The sequence below is a fragment of the Montipora capricornis genome, chromosome 1 (assembly GCF_036669925.1).
Source record: "Montipora capricornis isolate CH-2021 chromosome 1, ASM3666992v2, whole genome shotgun sequence".
Classification (NCBI taxonomy): domain Eukaryota; kingdom Metazoa; phylum Cnidaria; class Anthozoa; order Scleractinia; family Acroporidae; genus Montipora; species Montipora capricornis.
Window position 1 is genome coordinate 34632477 of NC_090883.1, and position 22500 is coordinate 34654976.

Below are 22500 nucleotides of genomic sequence, written 5' to 3' on the forward strand. Positions count from 1 at the left end.
AGCTCATATACTGTATCACCTTATATCGAAACTGATTGCGGTGAACCTTTTGCAAAAATGAAAGAGTTCATGGTTCAATGAGCACTTAATGACTGGTCCCAAGGAGAACAGTCAGTTTTGTTTCCCCGTGACCCTCAATGTTCCCCGAGGCGAAGCCGCTTTATTATGTGAGGTATAACAATGAAATTTAATATAGCATTGTTCCATTCGCGCTCGTGAGATATAAGATTGGTTGCACCCAACGTGGCGCATGCTTTCTGCCTTCTCATAACCAACACGCGCGCGAATTATTTCTTGAATCGATCTTTGTGTTTTTGTTTCTGAGCATGCGCAATAAGAACTTTAGCGTAGCCCCGACTTTTAAATTTCGGTCTCATGATGCGATTGATAATGAGAACTTCTTTTCACATTTACGTTGTGTGCTCTAAACAATCACCTCTTAATTCTTTTCCTGAAAAACTTACATCACGCGATAAGCGAGTACACAGTGATTGAAATTGCATGGAATCGACAGGTTGTACGCTGGAAACTCTGAAGGAATTAATACGACAACGAACAATGCAATAAAACAAAATACCGTGAACTGTCCGGCAAACTCAGCAGGTAGCACGACCTAAAAGACAAACATCAACAAAGAATTAACGGCAAAATGCTTCTGACACGGCGTAAGCAAATAAAGGGGATTAAAACAGGCTAAAAACTTATTTTTGTTTTTTTTTTTTTCGCGACTGATGGAACACGTAGTCATATCAAGGGAGCTCAAGCACGAGGGGTTTTTGATCCACGGACGGAGACATTTTGCATGCCAGGACAAAAACCTCTACCACATTGATAAACTCATCGTCTCTAATAGAGAAAAGATGCCTAGCAACTATATAAATGTGTGGTAATGTCAAGAAAAGTTAAAAACGGAAACAGTTTACTTTCGTTTGCCGTTCACCAGCTCGAAATCGTCCAAAACTCACCGGGGCACCGGGCGGTCCTCTGATTCCGGTGGAACCCTAAGAGATTGGTCAATAAGTGCACGGGTTAAAAAAGTTCCCAACAATGCTATGATGACAAGGAAAAGAGAGAAAAAAAAAGACGAAAAGGAGAAGAAGCAAGGAAATTAAGGAAAAAAGGAAATTAAATGGAGAAAAGACAAATTTGGAGACCTCTATGACAACAGCCTATACACGACTGTGGCGACAAAAAGGAGAAGAAGAAGACAATTAGGACGAGAAGATGAAGGAGAAAGGAGATATATGAAAACACCAGATTACTATAGAGAGTGCAATTCACCAAGTTTATGTCGTCGTCAACAGACCGATTGATTAAGATGCACTAGATGTGGGTTCCCCAAACAGATAAAGACTCATAACAACTAAATTGCTTACCAGTTCGCCGTCAGCTCCCTGAAAAAAAAAAGAAAATGAATAAATAAAAAATAAAAAGATGAAGTAAACAATAATAGTCTGGGTTTTGGCGTCATTGTTAGCTCGTGATTTCTCGAATGATAAATCACTTCAAATAGTTAAGGAGTCGTTTGGCTATAGTCAACATCATCTCTTATTTTGAGCTCTTAAAGTGCCTATCACCTCAACACACTTTTTCAATATATTTATTCTCCGAAATCATCCCAAATACATGGTGTTGTTTTTAGAACATTTAGATTGAAATTTCACTCTTTCATTGGCTTTGAAAAATGGGAAAAGTGGTCATACCGTGATTAATAACCGAGCAATGAAAGGGAATGGGTCCGATACCGGGTTGATGTCACAAATTAATTTGCATCGCTGTTTTCAAAGAACTGCCTCAATGCAAATTAATTTGTGACGTCAACCCGGTATCGAACCCATTCTCCTTCATTGCTCGGTTATGGATCAAAGTATGATCACTTTTCTTGTTTTTGAAAGCCAATAAAAGAGTGAAATTTCAATCAAAAGGTTCTATAAACAACACCATGTATTTGGGATGATTTCGGAGAATAAATAAAGCGGAAAAGTGTGTTGAGGTGATAGGCACTTTAACCAATACACCTTATTCCAAAATGGCTACCATTTTAGTATTCTTTTGTTTTGTTAAGGGCCAATTTGCATGGAAACAAAAGAATACTAAAATGGCGGCCATTTTGGAATAAGGTTACGCCCCTCGCCCACCCCACCCCACCGTATCCCCTCACCTCACTTGTAAGGAAGTTTTACGCTGATTAGACGAATAATATAGGACTGTTTATCCGCCGGACCCCAAGCGAACTTACCATACATTCATACATTACTTTTTGACACATACCTGACGTCCTCTGTCTCCCTTAAAAAAGCAAATAAACAGAAGTCAATTCAGATAAACGTGCTCAAAGAAAAGAAAGAGGCGGTTGGGTGATTTTTGCGAGCGCGATTTGGTGGATTTGATAAAATAGAATAGGCCACTTTCGATATATGAAAATACAGCTTGAAAGAGAGGTTTAGATGACAAAAGACAAAGGAAAGTGGATGATATTCTAATATGTCACATTCATTGCAATAGGCAATTTTCGAAATATCAAATATTCAGCTTGATAGCGAGGCAGTGAGGACAAAAACAATAGAAAGACGTTGGACTGAATGTGAAAAATAGTTGTATATCATCCACTTTCCTTTGTCTTTGTCCTCAGAACCTCTCTTTCAAGCTGAATTTTAATATATCGAAAAAGGTCTATTGTTTTGGCCTCTCTGTCTCCCTATCAAGCTGAACAATGATATTTCGCAAATGGGCTATTGTTGGAGTGGGTTGCTTTCAATGTCTTACTGGCGGTCAGAAGGCGATAAATAACACGAATCAAAATATGAACATCGCAAATAATCTGCTTACTGTGCGATGTATTATGAAATTTCAATGATAATTTGTTTTAATTTCTATTTGTTTCTGGAGTTTATTTTCACACTGGGCCCATTATAAGCGGCTCGCACTTGACCAAAAAGAAATGAGGCACTCCGCAGCGGCGACTTTAATTAAGTGTTCTGTGCATAGACATCAATGCATAATACATAATTGACCTCTCCCCATAGGAACTTTTCAGGGCCAAGCCAATCAAACCGAAATCAACGAAACACTGAACAAAAACTGTTCAGAATCCAAGCTGGCTGGTGGCAAACGGTTGCTCGAAGCTTGGTTAGCGCTAACCGTTGGTTAAGAGGTGTCAAAGCCTATGGGTTTCCATGGTATTTAACGCTGGTAAGTGCTAACCATGCTTTGAGCAACCCGGGCCAGTTGGCTATTTAAAAGTACTACCGAGAGGTTGAACCAGGGACTACCAGGAACAAATTCAACGAGTGGTCAGAACGGGTCTTGAAGCGGGGATCTCCGGATCTCAGGGCGGAAAGAGTCTTGAACAAGAACATCGGGGAGATAAAGTCCAATCACGAGGGAACGGATTCCAAACCCCTAGTCATTAGTGGAGCGAGACATTTATATATCAATGGAAGTACATAATCACAGAGATAACCTACAGCGTATATGTGGTTTTGTTGAACAAACCTTTATGCCCCTTGTACCCACAAATCCTGAGGGACCCTATATAAACAACAGGAGTGACAAGATATTAAGGCCCGGTATACGTATACTTATTCCAATCAAATTATTGACCTTAAATTAAACTGATCATCAAAAATTTACGTACCTCAAAACCTTCGTCTCCCATTTCTCCAACACGCCCCATCATTCCATCGGACCCCTAAGTTAAAATGAACATCGCTGAAATGTTTAATTTGCATGCGCTGTTGGTCACTAAATGCAAGAAAGAAGCAAAAAGCGAATTTTAATATTAGTTGTGGTTACACTAGTCCCTTTCCCCATGGGTAAATAGCCTTTGCCCACGGGCAAGGACGTTTTTGTATGCAACCGTTGTTCTCTAGACCGAAACTGCCCTAGGGTTATTTCCATGGATACACAAAAGCAGATCAAAAGAACTTCCCATGACAGTTCCTGAACTGAAAAGTACGGTTTATCAGCTCCTTGAGGTGGCTTGGCCAATCATAAAGCAGAACTTACCTTATACACGAAAATCCCTAATTATATTAATTATTCCCTATTATTTTACCCTGAGGGGAGTCTTTTTCTGTGTAACCGCACCCAAAAGGTAACATGAAACCTGAGCTGAACCAAAGCCAAGCCGTTTACCCTCCTAAAGGCCTTTAAACCAAGATGTGTGTAACCACAACTAATTAAAAAAGAATCAAAGTTATAAAGCGTACCACTTGTCCTTCTTCGCCTGTCCTTCCTCTGGGTCCTATGTCACCTCTCTTTCCCTTTTAGAAATAGAATGAAATGATGCAGAAATTACCTTCTCAGTAACTTTTAAGGAGAATTTCCTTCTTAGGAATAGACCAACAAGTCACTGAAATTCATCGGCGCTTTGAAACAGTCGTTGCCCCATGGCCCGGTGCCGTTTCATGGCTACGGTAAATGACCAATTAGACATGATGCTACCATACTGAAAAAGTGATGGGACTTCGGAGCGTTTTTCTTTGCGTTGGGACAGGTTCCTTGCCGATCAAAGGGAGATTCAAGCAAAGACGACTGCTGCTGCAATGGCAAAAAATGCTATTGGCCGTGTTTTCACGACAGCCGTTGTTTCCCTTAACATTCCTGAAAGTGGTTGTTTGCAGACTTCTTTAGCAACTTTAAAATGATGCGTGTTTTCAAGGATAAGATAAAATGAGCAGAGACCACGTGCCAATACAATAATGAAAATGATAAAAATAGCACGCCTGTTGTATTGCCGATTTGAATAACCGCAAGCGACTCCTCATTGGCCGAAAGTAATTGCCAACTCGCTTAAGCTACCTTGGTTGGGTGGCTTAAATTTAATGAGAATTCTATTGAAATTTGCCGACACTCTTAACTTTAAGCGAGTTGGGAAAGGAACTGTTTTCACGGAATTTTCGGTTGTCACTCGCTAAGCGACCGGAAAAACCGCTCGTGAAAACACGGCCATTCTTAGCAAAATTGATGATCATGCTGCACGACCGGTACGCGTGGCACGCATATTGACGCAATTCTATGCTGCACGTGTGGCACGCATTTTGGTTGTTTCTTCCAGCAAAAGAACAACGCAAGGCGACGAAATAGGCCATTTTACAGTTTTTTTACTGAAAGACCTAGCCTATGAATGGCTGCGAGGCTGCTGGTGACCTTGTATGAATACAGACCTCACTGCTTTTAGAGCAGTTTTCAAATGACTCTCGAAAGAAATTACGCAATTGCAATTGCTACGCTTAGTGATTGGTTTGAAAATCTCGCGCCAGTTTATCAACCAGTGAAAAAAAAAACCAAAACCAATCGCGACTTACACGCGCGATTTTCCCACGGAATTACTACGAATTTGGATTGGTTCATTGCGCTGTTTATACCTACTGTGATTGGTAAAAGTAATTACTTTGGTATTTGTTTTACGACACTCAATTGAAAGCCACTCTACAATGTAGATCGTGTTGTTTTAATTCTAATTAGTCTACATTAACATTAGGAAAGTATAAAGGTTTGTATCAAAGAGGGGTCACCGCCAGGCTCACATCCATTCTTAGGCCAGCTACAACTTTAAAATGATCTATTTAAGACTTTCAAACAAGGTGGGAATATAAAGCATTGAGTCGTATTTTTTTGCTATCTCTAATACCAATTCAGCTGGGGCCTGTTTCTCGCAATTCCCGAAAACGTTTCGGGCCCGAAAAGCCATTTTGTGAACCTACCAACCACCTGTTCAGGGAAGTCGATCTTTTAACATGTTTTGAAGATAACAAAACGTAAACTGACTGTGAAGTTTGACGACTTAAATCCTCTCCGTTCTTGAGATACAGAGGGAATTGTTAGACCCGAAAAAGGCCCGTAAAGTTTCGGGACTTTCGAGAAACGGGCCCAAGTTATCGGAGAGATAGACCATATTTTACAATAAAAACGAAAAGATACAGTCGCATCATTTTGAATAAGCTTAAGGGCAAGGTCGCCACAAGTTGCAGTTATTGAAACACTCCGATAGCTGAGATAAAGGACTTTGACAGAGGTGATGTGTTCTTTATGTGCGTGATTTGTTTGGTAAAACTTGTCTCAATGCTTTTCGTCACGGATTGTAGACGCGCATTTGTCGCGATCTTCACCCTCTTCTAGAAGTGGACTGCAAAGTTAACTCCACTGAATAAAAAAGTGCTGAGAGCATTGCCAACTGTCAGGTAAGATTTGCGCCATATCAGAGCCCTTATTTTGGACATGCGCAAGTTTGATGTACGTACCTTTGGTCCATGATACCCCGCGGGTCCTGCTTGTCCAGCAACTCCTCGGTCCCCCTGTTGATTTAAAAAAAAAACAGTATTCACGAAGCAAAATGATGCCGCAAAAGAAAGTAAGAATGTGGTGTGGTCCAGGATATGCTTGTGCACGGGTATTCCGAGTTCAAATCCAACTCTGATCACCAAATGCATTTCTCTTGGATACCCACGAGATCCACTCCAACTTCGACTATCAACTGGGTTTGCCTATGGTGGTCCCAGATTCCCCCGTTCCATTACTTATTGCAACTTAAATGGCCAATTGCTTGTCTCCCGTCGGTTGCAGTTTTTCAGCATATATGTTGTTTAATTGGAAATGGTTTTTTTTCTTTCGGGTTTTTATAGTTTTTTCCTCGATGCCATTTGATCTTCCGGATAAGTGAGGTCCTGAGAAGATGTCATCATCATCATCATTATCATTAACAAAAGAAGTGGATTTTAAGAAAATGGCAAGAGTAGATTCGATAAGCTAGAGAAGGAGCAATCTCGTGCGTCCCCAGAGTCCGCTTTTCTTTTGGTCAGCACCAAGAACACGGACTCTGGCTACTTCCAATTTATGCGCAGTCGTAGTGAAGGTCCATTTTTGTAACCGTTGACAACCACTTGTTTCTCAGCGTGCGTAGACTTCCTGCCTTAGAAGTGGCCAGCGTCCATCTTCTTGCTGCTGACAAAAAGAAAAGCGGACTCTGGGGACGAGATTGGAGAAGGGCAAATGTCTAGTGGTGAGCTAGAATTCCTTCCACTAAGTTATTGGATCAGTAGTAGATAATTATCATTAACGAAGGCACTGGAATTAAAAAAATGAAAGTAAGAGCGTAAGAGTCGATTCACAAGCAAGGGAAGGAAAAATGTCTTATGTGGATGTGCTTGCCAATGAGCTTCCATAATAATTACCTTTGCTCCTTCCTCTCCTAAGCTCCCAACATCACCAGGATCTCCGATGTCTCCCTAATTTGGAAAAAAAGAGGATTTATTGTTACGCCTGCTTTTGCAAAGAAACAGGAATCTCTAACAAACATTGGGATTTGTTTGGAACGTGTTTAAGGATGCTATAGGTGTGGTCACTTTGTGCCATCAATAGCATAACTTGAGAAAATTACATAAGCTTGTTATGTAAACAAAGATAAGGTGACGCACCGTGGAACCTGGTGCTCCATCTTCGCCACGGCGACCACGTACTCCTGGTATACCCTGAAAATAAAATGTAACACCTTGGGTAAAGTGGAGCTTTCGTTTTTGAGAACTTTGATGGAAATCCTTAAAATTCCCAAAAACCAAAAACTAAACGCTCCGGTGAAGCCAAAAAAAAAAAACCAAACAAAAACAAAACATTAAAATGTAGCTTCAGTTATACCCGGTGGTCACGCAACCAGTTAAGATTTGAAGTTACTCCATATGGATGCATGGTCAGTTACATTATGTAATTTCTTTTTAATGTCATGTTGTAAAACTCTATGTTTAGTTTAGTTCAATTTATTCGCCAGAATTCATGGAGTGGCAGGGGCAGAGAAACAGAACTTTCGTCCCAATTGACACCTAACCCCTATATCCTTAGATCAAACCACAACACCGAGAACTACATGCCCTACTCTTCTCAAATAGTGTGTGGGTTCTTCTAACACAGAATTTATACCCAAGGGTTATGAGACTAGCCCTCCGGCTTGTAGTCCTTATCCAAGACAACTTGAAAGTCTAACCATTCGCAGATGTCGTTACAAAGGGAGCACTTTCTCCTCAGTTGTATAAAGTCCATGCGTGTTGGTCCGGCCGGAGTTGAACTCACGACCTCCCGCGTGACAGCCCGGTGCTCAACTAACTGAGCCACCGGTGCGCGGTTTTGAAATAGATAAACAAATAAATGTTGTTGTTTTAGCTACCTACCAAAGCCCCCTCGATTCCGGGTGCACCCACTTCTCCTTTTGGTCCCAACTGTCCACGTGCACCTATGAATCCTTCAAGACCTTCTTTTCCACCGTCACCTTCTAGACCCTTCAATGTATTAAACTCTTGATTATTTCCAATGCACTGTTCGGGTGATACTAAGCTGTGTTCTAGGTTATTAAAGGGTCATTAGCTTTAATGATGGCTACAATGGAAGGACGGGGAGCAAATAAATAATCCAATACAATAATAACAATCTCATGCTGGAAGCGGTTTAAATTGAGTGAGGATCACCAATACAGTAATTGCCAAAGATTGATCACTGGCGATGAATATACGTTGTTCTATGCCAATCGCTTTTTTGGCACAATGCATTATTCAAGTACCTTATATCATGGCTTTTCTCGATCTCACTTGTTTTGTAAGTGAACTGAAAACTCGTTATACAATCTAAAGCCCACTATTTATAGTACAAAGAAGCAATATTAATGTACTTGTAAAATATATATTAAAGAAACGAAAACAACATTACATTGGTTCCTTTTCTTCCGGCTGCCCCTGCTACGCCGGCCATTCCTGGAGTTCCCTAAAGAAGACACAAACACAGAGGGTCAACGCGGTAAAAGAAACAATATTATCAATACGCGCTGCCAAATGACAAACTGCAGTCTGTAAAACGCGCCTTTTTGCGGGTCAAACGGGAAATGTGCGGGCTGAAAATACGTTTGCCGCCCTGATACTGGCATCATCTACACCCTCGCTTCGCTCGGGCGCAAATGATGCTACTCGGACCACAAATAAACTATATGCCCTCCAAAATTCATGTGATTGTCCTATTGTACTCTAATAGCTGCACCATACTTCTCAAAACGAACCAGTCCACGGACAAGCGAAGAAAAGCCTATCCAGCGAGTGCATCCGTATCGTCTTCTAAAGATTTTTTATTCTTCTCCCGCGAGAATATTGATAAGGCTGCCTGAAGATTTTAAAATAAACCTGCAAAATGCTTGCCTAACAGATCAAGCAAACTGGGTTATCGTTAATGCCTAGAGCCTGAGCAATTTTTGTCGGACCATAAAAACACTTCTAACTAAAATTCCGTAGTTTTCCAACAATTTTGTGAATAGCCTATGGGCCGTTTCTTAAACGAAATTTAGACTTCATGATTAATATAAGTTCCACATACATGTGAATAAGCCATGTTATGATAAAGTTGGTTGACTTTACAGAATTTCTGCCCTTAAGGCTTCAAACCGTTGAGTTGGCTTTCACGTATATTTTTCATAAGTATGTTTTTTAATGTTGTTTTTTCATGTATAGTAACACTCGTCTAATGATAACTAGCTTTTACATACATATGAAAGGCAACAAGGGTTGTGATCAAATTTAAGTCAACTCAAGCCTTTGGCCTGGTCACTGAGCAAATAACTTGAAAATGGTCTATTTGTTACTCCCTCGGATTCTCAATCACCATTAAGAAACTAAGGTGAAGTGCAAAGGAGAGAATGTTCGGTAATAGTGTCTCGCATGGAAAAATACCCTCGATTGAGTGAGAACGACACACTTACAGATTCCCCTTTTTGACCAAAAATGCCACGGGGTCCCTCAACGCCATCTTCACCCTAGGGAAGAAACATATAATTTATCATTTATTTATTTAATTCAATATTTATCCAGGGGCATCCAATTTAGCAAACCTAGTTTAAATGGAGCCCTCACACAACACAAAAACAAAGACATTAAAACATTAAAAACTAGACAAATAATTAAGTTATAAAGGCAACATATACCGCAGGCGTTACTGTTTAAGATTGCGCTTTAGTTTTATTTTAAATTCGCTGAACGTCTCTACTTGTCTAATGTTTCTCGGAAGGGTGTTGTTAGTCCGAGCGCCGTTTCAGTATTCTTGCAGTTTTTGCGAAGAGAGGGCGCAGGAAATCACGACTTCTGCATGGTGTTATAGCTATGGAAAAGGTGCCCGTGCCTAAACTCTGAAAGTAAGTACGGAGGCGCTATTTCGTGAAGACATTTATGGCCTTAAACGAATTTGAGATAATTTCTGCGTGCTTGTACGCTGGGCCACCCAAGTGCTAGTTTTAACTCCTCAGCCACGATTGACCGACTTTCAATAGTACATGCGGCACGTCTATTTAGGTTATCTAGGTAAGCTTTGCTCCCAGTCCCACAAGTGACACATAACGAATAAGTCGCAACGTTGTGCCTGTTCACTTTTATCATAGCAAAGGGCATAACTCTCAACACCGTAGCAATTAGTTTAACCTACATTTTCGCCCTGTTTACCGTCTCCTCCATCCTTTCCTGTATCGCCAATTTCTCCCTACGAAAATAACATATAACAGTTTCATATTCTAGAAGGTTTCCGGTCAAATGACTTCAAACTTAACGTTAATTGTCATTACTTCACAGAGAATCTGTATGATAGTGTATTGTGCAGTGAAGTCGCAAGATATTAACGTAATAATACATATGTTTTAACCGCTATATGCAACTGTACATAGTTAATGCATGGAGATGGTTTTGAAACTCGACAAGTTCCTTTGTTTCATGTTTTTGTCCGTATTTTTGGCCTTGACCCTGCACGAAACACACCTTTTTTCTAGAAGATAACCAATCAAATCCTTCGATTAAATTATGCGCAACTAATTTGCCAATCCGTGCGAAGCGAAAGCAAAAGATTGTGCAGGGTCACGGTCAATTCAACATCGATTGCGACATTGTTCTCGCTTTTGAAGGTTCTAAGGTTTCATAACCAGGCCCTCGATTAACTATGAACTATAGAAATGCTTTAAAAAATCCCAAAATGGACAGTAGACCCCATTTTGGCCTAGCTATTATCTCGACAAAGTAAAGACCACAAATTAACAGAAACTAGCTCTTTAAAAAAAAGAAACACGCTGCACTGAAAACAACGGCATCGCCCAAACGATTGATTGCAGTCAGTACAACTGAAGTTAGTTTAAATAAAATCGGACAGAAAACGATAAACTTACCTTAGCTCCTTTTGTCCCAGATGCGCCTTTGACACCGGAGCTCCCTTCACTTCCCTGAGAATTAAGAAACAAAACTAGTTCAGCCGGGAGGCCATGAGTATGTCAGCCTCCCTATGCACGATATCCTTGAGTCAAACTTAGCGCGTATCTTTCTATTTTTAGAACTAACCCTTCAGCAGTAGGCTGACATTTACACCAATTTACATCAATTTTCACACATTGTTTGTGCTCAGTCTTCTTGTCTTCGTTTGACGATAACTTTATTCTGATTGGCCATTCTAAACAGTGCGTGCAGAACTGAAGAACTCGTGGGGTTCTAAAAATAGAAGATACGCGCAAAGGTTGACTCATTGGGCTTGTGTGGCAGAGTTTGGAAAGTCATGCGTTGATAAACTTCAATTGGAAGAGATTGTGCCGTGTATTACTCGCCACCAAGTGGCTCCAGACTGCTGTGCGATATGCTTTGAAAAAGGACTTTGTAAATTTCATCTTCTGTTCTGATTCCCGAAGCTTGTCTGGTAGACTTTCGAAAAGTCCTTCGTCACTTCGCGTACGAAAAATCACGATTCGCTCGCCGAAACATTTTCTTCTGGGGATATCGTGAGGTCGACTTGTGGCAAGTCTACTTGTCTGGGTGTGTTGTGTTATTGATTAAAAGGCCGAAAATACCAACATTGCCAAGCCTTTATATTTATCAGTTCGTTTTTCTCGAAGTCAACCCATATCCCATCGTAGGTCAATTGTTAATCCCTAGTGAATTTAACTGGCAACAGCAACTGTCAACTTACAAAACATAATTCCAACACTTACTCGCACTCCAGATGGTCCGGAGAAACCTTTCTCTCCTTCGATTCCAGTTGGTCCCTGGAAAAAATTATTCTTGTCAAAGTAAATAACGGGTTTGTGTGATTAAGATCTAATTATCATTTCAAATTATCATTAGTGATTACTTACAGATATCCCTGCTGTTCCAGGCGAGCCGGGGGGACCTTGCTGACCCTGATTTCCCTATGTAATAAAAACATATAACAGGTTAAGATAAAGGACTGTTTGCGGAGATCCGACATATGGCTAGCTGTTACTCGGTTTGCGTCAGTTATAGATACGAAGAGGGGACTGACAACTTCTTTTAGCACAACAGCAACTAAAGCGCTTGAGAGACAAAATCTCTCCCAGTCTTTAATGTGGAATCACTTTCGCTATACGGATGATTTGATGTACCAATTAACCATTAAAAATTAAGGCCATGACTTAACTTAAGTATTTCCTAAACTTTACTGTGAGAGATCGCGAATTTTGGTCGAACAAACTCCCAAACAGACTTCAACTGGTAGAGTTCCACTCAAACCCTATTTCTAAAGCAACTTACCGAAGGGCCGTTCTCGCCTTCTTCTCCGAAAGGGCCTGGGTCACCAACACCACCCTTTGAAAAGGTTACAAGAAACAAAAAATTAAAATCAACGCAAAAATTTATGGATGTGATTCAAAGAAGATTTCACCGTCACTTGGAAAACACTCTACACGCAAGTAAAACGGACTACCTTAGTTCCAGTACGGCCGCTTTTTCCTGTTGGTCCTTCATCGCCCAATCCACCCTAAAGGCAAACGGAGAGGATTGCTTATATCATCGCTGTATATCATGACATAAATAAACAACAACAAAGGGCGGGAAAAATTCGTCGAAAAGTGGTTCTTTTAGGTCATTCAAATCATGTAACGACTTCATATACAATCGAAGATCTCTTAGCGGATAATACTCTCGTGAGAAAACAACTCTTCTAATTGACGCTAACCAAAAAAATTCCTTTTGAACTTCCACGGCAAACTCTTTGTTCAAACTTTTCCCTCTATTGCTGCATCCCAAGGGTGTCCGCTAACAAGGGTTTCGACTGTATATAAGTATGCTCTGCATTTGCTGAGATTTGTGGCAAAATAGACAAAATTAAGACAGGCTGGTTTGCAAATTAAAATGAACTTAATTTGACAATACAAACCACTGGTCCATCTGGTCCGGAAGAACCCAAAGGTCCCGGCAAACCACGCGACCCCTGCAGCAGAAGAAAAAAAAAGGCACATAACAGCCTTGCATTTGCCTGAGAAATACCTTAATGTTATAGCCTGAGCAAAGTTATCCGAAAAGTTTTGAGTGGCTTTGTGTATGCATGGTGAAAAGTTCGGAAATCCAGACCGCAACAGAAATCACAAAACATGGAGCTTTCTTACAAATTCTCCCTGGCTTCCGCGGTAACCCTTTACGCCTGGTTCTCCTCGAGCACCCTATGGAAATCAAAAGCATTTATTGAAAGGTACTCAAAACCAAAAACCTACTGCGGTTTCTCAAACAGTTCTTTGCGGAGACGAACTTCACAAGGAAACTAAAAATACAAACAAGTGTTTTACCCTTGAGCCTGGATCACCAGGAAGCCCAGGCACACCATACGTTCCCTCTTGGCCCTGTAAAAACATTGGCAAAAGTTAACATCACTAAACGTGACCTAACAAGGAACATCTCTACACGACCTACATTCGGTAGAAAACTAAAAAAAGGCGAGTTAGTCAAACGTAGCTCAAAGTAAAAAAGAGTAAACGAAAGCCGACGTTAAATCCCACACAGAAATCTAAAAGCAGGGATTAAAGTAACCGAGAACAGAAACGAGCGAGTTTTAACTTTTCTAACATACACACCGCTGAGCTTGATTCTCTAGAAGTCACTTCGAACATCAATTCGTGAGCTAGTCCTTTCACAAAGCGCTTGGTCACATCTGGTTCAGCATGACTCCATCGTAAAGAGCGCCAAGTTTGCAAATGACAACTTTGAACAATTTAGCGTCAGTTCATTTGCTCGCTAGTCATGTCAAAACAACACAGCACTGAGCAAAATTAACTCCACAGAACTTTTTAAGACAACAAGCAATCAATGATGAAATGGTATACATGAAATGAATCTTATATATGAACTGCGGATATGAAATCAAGTGAAGCTATGAGAAGTCTGAAAAATTCAGGACTTCAACGGGGTTTGAAACCGTGACCTCGCGATACCTGGGCGACGCTCTAACCAACTGAGCTATGAAGCCACTGACGTTGCAACGTTGCGCTAAAATTAATGAAGTAAATTTGAAACTTGAAGTTACTTACCACTGTTCCTGGCTCTCCTCTCAATCCTTGACCTCCAACTGGACCAACGACACCCTTTGTTTGATGAAAAGTGAATGTGAGAAAAAAATCACACACTTGTGCTAATGGAATGGACTCGCGCAGATGGATAGCTTCTGTACAATTTTTGAGTGATCGATCACACTTTCGTACTGATATAGTTCATACAGTGAAATTATCAGTTCTTGTAATCAAGTATCATTGCCATTTATCGATGTCCACAAATGTGTGCAGTGGAAAAGAGAATCTAAGGTTGCTAAGAAAAATTTAGCCCGAGTTCGTTGGTTTAGTTCAAACTTGAAATCGATGGAAATGATTTACTTGCCATTTTTCCTGCGTATCCCGCCTGACCCTGTGGTCCGGCATCTCCTTTTTGACCCTAGAAAAAAACAGAAGTTTATACCATCTGTTTCTTAAACCAATATCTGTTGTCCAAATTCATATCAGGACGAGAAAATACATGGTAATTGAAAACCTTTTCACCGTCTTCTCCAGGTATTCCAGCATCGCCTTGTGCCCCACGGCCGCCCTGGAAAAGTCATCATGGCATTAAGTATCACATATCACACCTTTGTTCAAAAAAGGCAGTAAGACTGACAGGAATAATTATCGCCAGATCTCATTAACATCAGTAGTGTGCAAGATTGCGGAGAAAATCGTTAAGTCTCGAGTGATGGATTTTTGGCAAAACATAAATATTTTTAACCCGAACCAGTTCGCTTACATGGAGGGTCGATCAACGCTTTCGGAGATTCTTTCTTGTTACGATGATTGGGCGAAATCACGTAACAACAGAAAGCCAACCGACATTGCCTTTTTGGATTTTTCCAAGGCGTTCGACAGTGTACCGCATGAGCGTCTTCTTTTCAAGCTCGAGCGTCATGGTATCGACGGCAGCGCTCTCCAGTGGTTTCGAAATTTTTTAATTGGCCGGATGCAACGCGTCGTCATACGCGGTACTTGCTCGTCCTGGTCTCCAGTTTTATCAGGTGTACCCCAAGGAACAATCCTAGGACCTGTTTTATTCATCTTATATGTAAATGACATTTCATCGGGAATTTTATCAACGGTTAAACTGTATGCGGATGATACCAAGGTTTATAGAGAGATCTCGGACATAGCTAGAGACACAGTCATTCTTCAGTCCGACTTATTCCACCTTAAGAGTTGGTCTGAGACCTGGCAGTTAAACTTCAACGCGAACAAATGTGAAATTATGCGAGTGACACATAATCGTGATAAATCTGTTCCAAATTACTCCCTCGTACCGCGTGGAGAACGTCTCAGCTCAGTGAGTACTGTAAAAGACCTCGGCATCACAATCTCCCATGATCTCTCGTGGACTTTACACGTTGTCGAGGTGGTCAATAAGGCCAATAAAGTTCTCGGTCTAATCAAGCGAACAATCGGTTCTGTAAACAAAGAAATCTTTTCCACAATGTATAAGGCTCTTGTGAGACCAATCCTCGAGTACGCTTCCCCTGCATGGTGCCCTTACTTGGTTAAGAATATTGTTCTCTTAGAAAAAGTTCAGAGAAGAGCTTCTCGATTGGCCTTAGGCCAGCGAAGGGGAGAGATGTCATATGAAGATCGCTGTAAACTGTTGCGTTGGTCGCAGTTGACTGACAGAAGACTATATTTTTCTTTGATTGAATGCTATAAACTTGTATTTGGATTGAATAGTCTTTGTTTTCGTGACTTTTTTGAGTTCGCTTCAAAACGTACCAGGTCCAATCATAACTACAAACTACAAGTTAAATCGGCGAACTGTAATTGTTATAAATATTCATTCTTCGTTAAAATTATTCGCGAATGGAATGACCTGCCTGCCAATGTTGTTGAGGTAGGAAATTTGAGACGTTTTAAAATAGCTCTTAAATCATACATGTGTATTTCTTAGGTTCCACTTATAAACATATATTTTTGATTTTTATTTTGGAAGTTTATTTACATAGGGTTAACCTCTTAAACTTCCTTTTTAGGGTATTACTTGTATTTATTTGTTTATGATACCTTAAATAAAGTATATGTATGTAAGTGAAAAGGGAAATTTCAACTATGTCATTATAGTGATTAGGGAAACTAAATTCACGCTAACATTCCCTCAGCCACTAAAAATTATCACTGAAATAATTATTAGACAGGAGTTCCGGCTTGATGTCTCCACAAATGCTACACAAAGCGTAGGAAGTTTAGTGGCGATTTTGGTCTTCAGGCAGCAAAAGATGGCTGTTGATAATGCGTGAGTATAGTATGAGTTTCTCTCTGTATGTCACTCGTTAACAATCAACTTACAGACAATCCAGGGAGACCAACTTCTCCCTTTTGGCCGGGAATGCCGCTTGTGCCCTGTGAAGATCAATCAATATAACATGACTTTTTCAAGACTATATTTTACTTTCTGGTGTTCATGTAAAATGGAAATATCGTCCATAATCACAGTACCTCATTTCCGTCGCTACCGCGGGTACCTCTTCTGCCAGTTGGCCCTGCTTCTCCCTGTTATCGTCAATCAATCAATCAATCAATCAATCAATCAGTAAGTCAGTGAGACAGTGAGATAGTGAGACAGTGAGTCAGTGAGTCAGTGAGTAGATAAGTCTGTGAGTCAGTGAGTCCATTAATTTTACAAGCAAGTTTTTCGTTCACATGGGTCACTGGCACTTATCTCCAGCATTAGCCATCACAAACTACAAACAACTATCAAAAACTTATGTTCAGTATCAAGGGCACGGGTATTGTGATAATAAAAGTTGATGAAGTGCTCTGCTACAACTTATTGTGACTTTACAATGATTTTCCAAAGTTCTGAGATGTGAAGAACATACACTTCCTCCTTTAACGCCTGATATCCCATCAGCACCAGACGGACCAGCGAGACCCTGAAATGACAAAAACGAGAACGAAAAGAGATTTGCAAAGGGATCTCATCCTTCTCAAGATTTTAGAACTGATTTCATAAATATTAGACACTGAACATATTCAACTATTCTACCATGGTGACATCCAAACGCTGTGTTTAGATAGTTTATTAATGTTCGTTCTCAAATGTGTATAGAAGTTTGCTCTGCATGCTTTTTATTTTCTTAAAGAAAAAGAAAACTGAATTGTGGGAATATTCAGCACCTTCGAAACGGACAGTTAATCATTGCGTTTGATCAATTGTTCCCATGCATCTTACATTTTGCCCTCTGGAACCCTGTACACCAGCTTCACCAGGAACCCCAGGTGACCCCTGAAAACAGTAGCAAAAACAAAATTTACTCAAGCAAATCGGGTTAAAGTTAACAAGGCTAAGCACTGAGATGTCAGCTTTTTAAAGTAACGAAGCTTGTGTCGTACATTTTCTCCCATTTTCCCTTGGTCTCCTTGCTCTCCTCCTCGTCCTGGATTTCCCTATCGTAGCAAAATAGAATAATCGATCATTGTGGTTACAAATTTTAAAGCAAAAACATCTTCAGCGCCTTCACTGTAGAGGTGGAATTCAGTATAGTCTCTTTTGCCAGAAACTAGTTATATTCACCTGGTCGCCATCCTGTCCATTCGAACCAGGGATGCCAGCAATTCCCTACGTGAAGACAAGCGGATTAAAAAATATTAGTTCCGGGGAAGTAATCTAATTTTAATCTGATTGTCTAATCTAATTTTGTTTTGTGTGGCTCGCTTTCCATTCTTCTCTCTTGGTGCTACAATATGTAACGAACCCCCCTCCTTTTTTGTTGACTGCACGTCTGAAAAGCTGGTAAGGCCTTCGATTTTCTTAGGGGAGTGTTGTTAATACAATAGCTGACGAAAATAGCTACACACAAAAAAAAAATTATCCCTTTAACAAATTCTCCTCGGACAACTAAGTTGGATATCCCCTGTAGCAGGCCCCGAAGTACATGTAACAGAGCGGCGAAGTCATAACCCTTGGTGCGTACAAGGAAAAAGACGAACATCCCTTTCCTCCCTTTCCACTCTTTGATATTTTCTTACGAGAGGGTCCTTAATGATGCATTTTGCCTCTTCGAGAAGATTCTTCTCTCATTTCGCTCATACTGCAGCTGAAAAGCAGTGTGTTTACTGATGCAAATTTGCGTTTGAAAAAGCTTTCAATTGACAAATAAGCATGTTATTCACCAGTCCGAGGCTCCAGGTTAATAATCCTAAGATAAACACACAAAATGGAACACGGCGTCTTTTTGTGTCTTACCCTCTTTCCTGGCCTTCCGTCAGATCCAGAGCTGCCTTTTGGTCCCTGTGACAGGAGGAAGTATATTAATGATGAGTACGTTTACTTAGACGCAATGTGGTTTTAGACACTTGAAAGGACGCATCTTATTTGCTCCAGGGCAATTTTTGATTATCCTTAAGTCTACGCCCTCCAACATTGACTGCATAACTTAACGATGCAAGACAGGAATCCTGCTCCATCACCAAATTTCTAGGCTGTTTCAGCTGACGTTTATGGTAAGAGTAATCCTGTAGCTATTTCAGACTGTTATTTTCATTAATCCCCATGACACGTGCATTGCTTCTGTTGCATCATCTATTCTTTCGTTATCAAATCACTGATCGCGTCTGGAAAGCTACAGGGTTTCCCCAGCGGTAACCACGACATGGTATTTTAATTAATAAAAGAATAAAACCCAACCCTAATCCTACCAGATATTGGACCATAAGTGACGACCTAGCGGTAATGTACATATATTTGTAATTATTTAAATTGATCAGTAACGTAAGGAAAGGAAAGGAACTTTATTTAAGTGCCTAGTCTTGTAGCGCTGGACCACTAATTGGGGACACTGTAAACTGACACCTCAAATTAATACAAATTAAATCAAATGATGTAATCTACCCGACGTCCGTTAAAACCTGCGACTCCGCGGTCTCCAACAATACCATCAGGCCCCTGCCAATAAAGAACATGGAGGTAAATAACGTGCAATACCGAAAAATTATTTTGCAGCGTGGTAACGCAAACGTGTGATAAGGAAGGACATGATAAGCTGGCTGTTGGAACATGCGTTTGCTACCCACAGGTAGGAGCATTTCTAAACATACATAAACTTTATTTAAACTCGATTTGAAACTGAGTAGCCAAACAAAACTTAGTGGCTTCGAGCAAATAATAATCGTGGTGTAAAAGGGATTTCCAGCAGTATGGCGAGACAATTGTCACTTTATGACGAGTCTCCCCGAGCTCAGTCGTAGAGCATCCGAAGTAGTTGCACACACTGGTCAGATTTTTTCTCTGACCTTGTGTGGGCCCATTTCCATCAGTAGGGCTAACGCTCACATGGTTCATATGGGATTGAAATCTAGCACTTCACATTACACTCTATTCAGTTAACTCTGTTTAAAATTTAAGTGCTACACGGCCAACGTTTGTATAAACGTAACCTTTCCTTGTAATCGGAAGGTTAGGTAACTTTGCAGTTAGACTCGCTTTGAAGAGGAGGCAGACACGAACTCGGAAATGGCTCATTAGCTTCAATCACTTCGACTTCGTTCACCTTTCAAGAACTTAAAGGGGCAATGTCATGCTAAATTTGCTATTTTTAGGTCAAACCTGGGTCGGTAAAAATCTAAATTAGTACTTTAGTAAGTTCACACGTATAACATTCCTGACAACCCACTGACAAGATATGAAATATATCTATTGCACAAAGAGCTATTTGTATTTAATTTTTCGTGACTTTCTGCGGGCACCATCTCCAAACTTGAAAAAACTGGCCAGTTTTTCAACTTTTAATGTATTTCCATCCTCTCCATCCATGGATGTAAATAACGAAGAATACCTTCAGTGCATTTCAATGCACCTTTTTCCAAAATGGCCTCCATTTAAATATTCTTTTTTTTTTTAAATTCAAATTAGCCCTTGATGCCTCGTTCTTAAGCTTAAAATTCAAAAGAATATTTTGCCTTGAACGAGGCATCAAGAATATCTAAATAGCGACCATTTTGGAAATAGCTGTATGGTTCTTTGCAACAAAACTACACCACTATTGTTTCACGTGATTGATGCAAATACGTATTTTAGTGTTTTGAAGTTTGACTGAAAAAGCCTGACACTGCCCCTTCAACGCAACTTCATTTCTTTGAAGCGCCTTCTTTACCCCCTCTTTAGCGCAACATACAGTGTTGTAGTTCCTTCAGAGTACATTTACATACGACCTACCAATTCTCCAATTTCGCCATCAGGTCCAGACACACCCGGGCTTCCCTGAGCGCCCTGGAAAAAACGTAATCAAAGCTATGCTAGGTCATTGATCAAAGTTTTAAAACAAAAATAGTAATACTATACGCATCTCTCTCTCTGAAATAATACAATAATTACCCGGACTCCTCGAGGTCCCAATTCTCCTTGTTTGCCATCAGGCCCTTGTCCTGCCTACATGTTCGAATAAATATCAAGTAAGTCAAATTAAAAACCAAAGATGCCACGGACATGCCAAAGTGCCAAACTGAGAAATAAGCTTCTTGGTTTTACCTTTTCTCCAATTTGTCCTCTATCTCCCGCGATTCCAGGTTTACCAGGGAGGCCCTGAGATCGGAAAGTCAAGACTGAATCCTCAACGCCGAATTCCTTCAGTTGGCTTTTATTAATGAATTTGTCAACCTACCTCTTCCCCTTTCTGGCCACCAGGACCAACTATACCACGTTTTCCAGTGATGCCCTGGGACAATTTCAAAGAAAAATGACAAATAAAAGAAACAAACATATGGATGACAGTTACTAAAAGAGATTGTCTTGAAATAATGTAATAAGGGGCCGAAACGTGGTGGGTAAAGTACGTTGTATCTTTTGCTTGTTTTTTGTTGTTTTTTTTTTTGTAGTTGTTTTCAAATGTTTATCGTGTCAAATTATTTCAACTTGAGTGAGGCGATGGCGGAGCTCGCAACAACTTCTCCATGAACGATGAAAAAACCACAGCTTTAGTAGTTATGTCAACATTTATTTTACCGGTCCACCTTGCTCTCCGGGAAATCCATCCTCTCCTTTTCCTCCCTGTCGCAGGATGAAGATGAATAAAAATTAGAGTCTTTTTGTGCAGTAAAAGATGATTGGACATTGTGATAAACCAATAGAAAAATTGTACACTAGAACTTTTACAGGAAGCTTTGAAAACGTAATGAATTGTTCCTTTAAATTTTTCTATCTACTAAGCGGGCTTTTTCGCGTCACAATTGCGGCTTGGTAATGCTAGGCGCAAAAACGCTCCTGGTTGCAACTTATCGCCCTGTTCGCTTGAACTACACCGTGGTCCATCCCAGATTAGTACCTTCCAAATGACTTACCCCGTTTCCTGGTAACCCAGCCATTCCTCCAATCCCGGGTCGTCCTTCAGGGCCCTAACAAAGTTATGCACAATGCCTTAATCTTACACACATTCAGCCATCATATCAGATAACGTGATGTTCATAGGCACGCTTCAAGCATGCTGCCTTACCTCTTGAAATATCGTGAACTCATATTCCACTAAACAAAAGAATTATGATCCAGAATATCGATCGCAAAGATTAATTTACTTTGATACATATTTTCTCTGTCTACAATTCCAGAACACCGGTTCGCTTACTGCTTTTTAAATAGATAACAAGGTTTATTCCCCCAGCCTTGCTCCCGTATAACAACTATTACAGTATCTTACTCTATCGCCAGCTATTCCTTGCGGACCTTGTAAACCAGTGTCTCCCTAAAAAAAGAAAATGACAAGAAATCCTAACCATAAGTCAAAGTCAAAAGTATAAATTTCTATTTAAGGAATTATTACCAAATCTCCACCTTCTCCTCTCGTTCCTTTCCGACCGCGCTTTCCCTTGATTCCCTGGTAAAATAAATGAGGATATGTCAGAAACCCATTACTCATTGCCGGCAAGTTATGGCCAATCAGATTGGGCCTGGTGACCACAACGCTGCAAGAGGGAATGCTCGTGCTTAATGCAAAAATTATGCATCCCGCAAGGAACACAATCCGCCGCTTTTTTCCGCAATAACCTAGCAGTAGCCGACATAAAAATAGATAATACCGAAAACTGATGGTCCGCATTTCATCGCAGATCGAGACTTCTGGACTTCCGGATACATTTACTTTACTATGCAAACTCTCGTAAAGGCCTTTTATTGTTCGATGTCTTATGCAGGCTCCGCCTTCGCTAACCTTTCGAATTATCTTGTCAATGAT

At 40.4% G+C, this 22500-nt stretch overlaps 1 protein-coding gene across 1 annotated transcript in view; it reads right to left on the bottom strand.

Moving 5' to 3' along the window:
- Positions 1-22500, bottom strand: part of LOC138040207 (collagen alpha-1(II) chain-like) — a 46046-nt gene that overhangs the window by 11981 nt on the left and 11565 nt on the right. The window contains exons 17-57 of the mRNA XM_068885976.1: positions 22090-22143; positions 21967-22011; positions 21614-21667; positions 21279-21323; positions 20938-20991; positions 20805-20858; positions 20652-20705; positions 20493-20546; positions 19170-19223; positions 18525-18569; positions 17853-17897; positions 17672-17725; positions 17511-17564; positions 17158-17211; positions 16775-16828; positions 16625-16678; positions 14805-14858; positions 14655-14708; positions 14312-14365; positions 13574-13627; positions 13397-13450; positions 13168-13221; positions 12715-12768; positions 12543-12596; positions 12128-12181; positions 11984-12037; positions 11174-11227; positions 10447-10500; positions 9731-9784; positions 8695-8748; positions 8163-8270; positions 7419-7472; positions 7176-7229; positions 6246-6299; positions 4212-4265; positions 3638-3691; positions 3496-3531; positions 2272-2289; positions 1377-1394; positions 966-1001; positions 578-613 (exon numbers count right to left, since the gene is read on the bottom strand). Of these exons, the coding sequence (XP_068742077.1) occupies positions 578-613; positions 966-1001; positions 1377-1394; positions 2272-2289; positions 3496-3531; positions 3638-3691; positions 4212-4265; positions 6246-6299; positions 7176-7229; positions 7419-7472; positions 8163-8270; positions 8695-8748; positions 9731-9784; positions 10447-10500; positions 11174-11227; positions 11984-12037; positions 12128-12181; positions 12543-12596; positions 12715-12768; positions 13168-13221; positions 13397-13450; positions 13574-13627; positions 14312-14365; positions 14655-14708; positions 14805-14858; positions 16625-16678; positions 16775-16828; positions 17158-17211; positions 17511-17564; positions 17672-17725; positions 17853-17897; positions 18525-18569; positions 19170-19223; positions 20493-20546; positions 20652-20705; positions 20805-20858; positions 20938-20991; positions 21279-21323; positions 21614-21667; positions 21967-22011; positions 22090-22143 (2106 nt within the window). The remainder of the gene's footprint in view (positions 1-577; positions 614-965; positions 1002-1376; positions 1395-2271; positions 2290-3495; positions 3532-3637; positions 3692-4211; positions 4266-6245; positions 6300-7175; positions 7230-7418; positions 7473-8162; positions 8271-8694; positions 8749-9730; positions 9785-10446; positions 10501-11173; positions 11228-11983; positions 12038-12127; positions 12182-12542; positions 12597-12714; positions 12769-13167; positions 13222-13396; positions 13451-13573; positions 13628-14311; positions 14366-14654; positions 14709-14804; positions 14859-16624; positions 16679-16774; positions 16829-17157; positions 17212-17510; positions 17565-17671; positions 17726-17852; positions 17898-18524; positions 18570-19169; positions 19224-20492; positions 20547-20651; positions 20706-20804; positions 20859-20937; positions 20992-21278; positions 21324-21613; positions 21668-21966; positions 22012-22089; positions 22144-22500) is intronic.